Source organism: Sorex araneus, chromosome 6 (assembly GCF_027595985.1).
Source record: "Sorex araneus isolate mSorAra2 chromosome 6, mSorAra2.pri, whole genome shotgun sequence".
Lineage (NCBI taxonomy): Eukaryota > Metazoa > Chordata > Mammalia > Eulipotyphla > Soricidae > Sorex > Sorex araneus.
In genome coordinates, this window is record NC_073307.1 from 156885846 (window position 1) to 156890616 (window position 4771).

General features: G+C 34.6%; 1 protein-coding gene across 1 annotated transcript; it reads right to left on the reverse strand.

Annotated features, from left to right (window-relative positions):
• Positions 1–1950: 1950 nt before the first annotated feature.
• Positions 1951–2913, reverse strand: LOC101541228 (olfactory receptor 5A1-like). Its single transcript, XM_004621965.2, has one exon. It carries the CDS (start codon positions 2911–2913, stop codon positions 1951–1953), a length of 963 nt encoding a protein of 320 aa, XP_004622022.2.
• Positions 2914–4771: the final 1858 nt, after the last annotated feature.

The following is a 4771-nucleotide window of genomic DNA, read 5'->3' on the forward strand; positions in this document are numbered from 1 at the left end:
GGAAACTAAAAGTAACAAAGAGTTCCAAATGCAGTAATATCACTGACCCTAAGAGACATAGGCACCTCTATTTAATACATGTGATTATGTCTATAGTTTATTATATAGACAAGAATCCTTATTTTTAATATTCTTCATATGTAAATGTATTTAGGCAATTATAGCATATAATTGTATATTATGTACAACTATATAATATAATATAAATTTGCAGAAATATATAGACATTTACATGCATATGTACACTTACTATGCAATTATAGGATAAAATATTGATATACAGTATTGATAGTCTATAGTTATAAAACCAAATTTATATGTGAATGTTGTGTAGGCATCAAAAAATAAATCCTGGCATCTGTGAAGCATGGATGAACTTGAGGGTATTATGGAATGTTGCATTTATGTAAATTGTAAACGATTAGAGGTTTCAATTCTAAGTATTATACAGGTTCCCTAAAAATTACACATAGAATTATTTGACTTCAAGAACACGGGAGAAAGAAACTTAGAAAAAAACCATTTTTGTTCTGTATTATTTTAATTCCGTGCCCTGTGGTATTGTAGGAGATCATGTTATTTATTTGAAGCAAATATTTTCATCTTGGAAAAGTTAAATGTAACTTGATAATATAATGTAGCATAAAAACATATCTATAATTTCATATTTCTGACTAGATTTTTTTCCACTAGAAAATTAGGCAACATGCTTTCAGTAGCCAGAATTCCTCTCAAACTCAAATACTATATCAAGAATTATGCCATTATTCCTGTTTGTGTTCATTGTAAGTGCAATCTTTATTACATAGGGCTAAAGATGTATCTCAGTGGCAAAGCACATGCTTTGAATAAAATAAAGTTCAATCCCCTGCATCTCTCCACCCACGCTCCAAAATTATTTAATGTTAGAGGAGAAATTATGTCCTATAAGTAGCATAAGGACAATGGTATAGAGTTTTGAGCATTTGGAGATGGTAAAGTATAATAACTATATACATCAAAACAATAAATGTTCAGTCTATAGTCACTTAACACCTCTACTGCAAAGCACAACACCCAAAAGAAGAGAGGGAGCAAAAGGGAATACCCTGCCACAGAGGCAGGGTAGGGTAGGGGGAGGATGGAATGGGGGTGGTGGGAGGGATGTTGGGACCATTGGTGGTGGAAAATGGGCACTGGTGGAGGGATGGGCACTCGACCATTGTATAACTGAAATGCAAGCACTAAAGTTTCTAAGTCTGTAACTGTACCTCGCAGTGATTCACTAATAAAAAAATTTTAAAAAGAAACAATAAATGCTAACATTACCCAAATATAACAACTTAAAAATGAAAAAACACCCCCAAGATTATCCCACTCTGTGAAATATAATCAAGTTATTGCAATAGCTATATGAGGAAACTCATACAAACACTTAACCCATAACCTAGTATATAGCAATTGCTCAATGTGTTTGTCTATTATTATCTATTGCTTACAAATAATCAGTAATTACAGCTTTTCAATTTTATTTTTATTTTCAGTTTCTGAGCCTCATCCTGGAGTCCTCCGTGATTACTCCTGACTCTGCCCTCAGGGATCACTTCTGGAGGTGCTCAGTGATCATATTAGGTGACAGAGATTTAACTTAGGTTGGCCATGTGCACGGCAAATGCCTTATCTATTTTAATTTCTCTATAGTCTCAGTAATTACAGTTTTAACAGTAAAAATTCAATGCTAGTGGTGCTCCAGATTAATAGCTTAATTGGGAAGAAATACTTGCTGATATCATCTATACCATAAATCATCAGACACCACTTTCTCAAAGCAGGTCAGGATTTGGTGTCTGATTATCTATGGTATATTTTGAAACAAACCTTAAGGGGAAAATTAAGTAGTCATTGCTATCATAATTTTTGCTTAAATAATTTTTGCTCTTTTAATCTAGGTAACATTACCAAATATTAATCTTAATGAGGAAAATGTGTGGCCCTTTTTACCACCCTCTTAAGTGCCTCTTTGATATCCTTGTTCCTAAGACTATAAATAAGAGGGTTCAGCATAGGGATAATTATAATATAAAATACTGACAGCATCTTATCCTGCTTCTCAGAGTGCCTGGAACGAGGATGAAGGTATACAGAGAAAGATGTGCCATAGAAGAGGGTCACGACTGCCAGGTGGGAGGCACAGGTATTGAAGGCTTTGGCACTGCCTTTCAGAGAGGATATTTTCAGAATAGAAGCTGCAATGAAACCATAGGATAGCAGAATAATGAGCAAAGAACCACAGCCTACAAAGAAAACTACTAAAAACAGAATCATTTGGGTGATGACGGGACTGGAACAAGACAAGATAATGATCTCAGTTATATTACAGAAGAAGTGCTCGATGACATTTGGCCCACAATAGTCAAGACTAAAGCAAGGAACTGTTTCAAGTAAACTACAGAGGAAACCCGTCCCGAGGGCCCCAGCAACCATCTTCTGACAGAGCCCAGGCGCCATGATGGTTGAGTACTGTAGAGGGTTACCTATGGCCACGTATCTATCATAGGCCATGGCTGCCAAGAGGCAAAACTCAGCCTGACCCATCCAAGAAGAAGCATAAAATTGAATGGCACAGGCAATGGAGGAAATAGCTTTCTCATCTTTGAAAAAGTCTGACAGCATCCTTGGACTGATGGATGTTGTATAGCAGATATCTATGAATGAAAGGAAACTGAGAAAGAAGTACATGGGTGTGTGCAGATGGGAGTCCATCCTGATTAGGATGATCAGACCCAGGTTCCACAATAAGGTAACCAGGTAGATCACTAAGAAGAATGGAAAGAGAATAAACTGCAGCTCTTTCTCATTGGTAATTCCTAGGAGAACAAATACAACAACAGAAGTGTGGTTTCTACCCTCTTCTATAAACTTCTGTGGCATCATCTGCAGAGAGAAAGATGAGAGAAAAAGTGGTTTCATTCTCAAAGCAAAACAAACGCTTTATTTTTATCTATTCATGGATACTGAAAATCCTATGTGCTTCTAAACTCCATTCCTTAATGTTGAGTTAACTTTGAAAAATTCTTTTGGATAAATACTGCTATTCATTCTGCAGACAAAATGATTCTTGAGGATGATTATTATATTAGCAAATAAATGCTTCATTTTAATTTTTTCTTCTCAAATTTTACAGATATATGAGAAATGTTGGCATACCAAAATGTTGGTATTCTATATGCCAAAAACAGTAACAATAATGGGCCTCATTCCTCTGACCCTGAATGAGACAGGGATGAATGAGACATTACTATCACCCGCTTGAGCGAATCAATGAACAACAGAATGAGAGTGATACAGTGATACAATGATGAGAAATGTATATATGGTCAATTAGGATTAAATTGTCATTTCTCTACACAGTGAGGTATTATTATTTTAAGCAGTTATGCCTCTAATAAGATACTATTGTTTAAGAAAGTCTAGGACTTATGTTAGTCCTCACATATAAAATGTGGATTCTGAGCAGGTGCTCTGTAAAATGTCCTTGAATACTAATCAGCAATCAACCTGTAATCAGGCAGGGTTGACAATTTTATAATTGCTTTTGTGTGTTCATAGACCTAAGAGAGATACAGAAATAACCAAATGGAAATAACCATCAGACATCAAGAAACAGGCTTCAAAATGTATGTGACTTAGCCAAATTCACGACTCTAGGAAAGTTCATGAGAAGTTATAAGACTAAGTTGGAAGTGTGTTCCCTCCTTGAATATCAATTTTCATTATTCCCATCAGAGCTACTTAAGACTTAAATTGCTTAAGACAGTGATCTTACTATTTTTTTGGGGGGTGTCCAGGTTCACTTTTAAAAAATCTTTTTGAAAGTTAAAATTGACTGACCAGAAAATTATAGCCATGTACCAACTTTACGTATAGTTCTATTGCATTTCTGGTCATTGTGGAATCTGCGTGTTCTTCCTCTCAGATTCTGACTGTCATTTCAACCATATAAATAGGCAGAGTTTTTCAGTCTTCACATATTGGTTTATTTAAATTGTTAAATTTGTGTCATATTAATATCTACCTCAAATGGTTATTGTACATATTCATTTCTATAAATTGTTAAATTTGTATAATGTTAATATCTACCTCAAGTAGTTATTGTGTCATGAAACAAAATGTGAACTAAACGTTCTTCCCACAACTCCTGGCGTGAGTTATACCACAATAGATGTTCACAAATAATATTAATTTTGTTTCCCGGATAGGCCTCGTAGCTGTCATTTTTTTCTATGTGACTTTTTATTGTGACTCATTTTAATTGTGATTAGAAGAGATCCTTGACTTCTTTACACTTTTAGGTGCTATTCACTGCACTCCCCAAACCTGGACCAGTCGCTTGGGGTGAGTCAATTACCTCCCTTTCAGCTTCTCAGCAAAACAAATTAAGCTCACTCTTTAGGTACCTATAATTTGAAATTGTTAATTAATGAAATATTTATTTATGTCTTTAAATCTTTTCTCCCGGATTAAATATTTTAAAGGAGTTCATCAGTTTCATGAAGATTAAATTAGAAATCCTTAGTCTAAAAATAAGCTAATCAACCGACAGAGATGTCTTCTACATAAAGGAATAGAACTTCTGAATTTGTTGACACAAAAGGTAATATAAGAGCAATCTGAATTTAGGAAAGAAGTTTGGTAATTGCAATCAATGAAAGAGAAAAAGGCTGATGAAAAATAAATCCTGAACTAATTAAGGCAATAAATTTCTTGTCAAGAGTAGCACTCTTCACAGGTA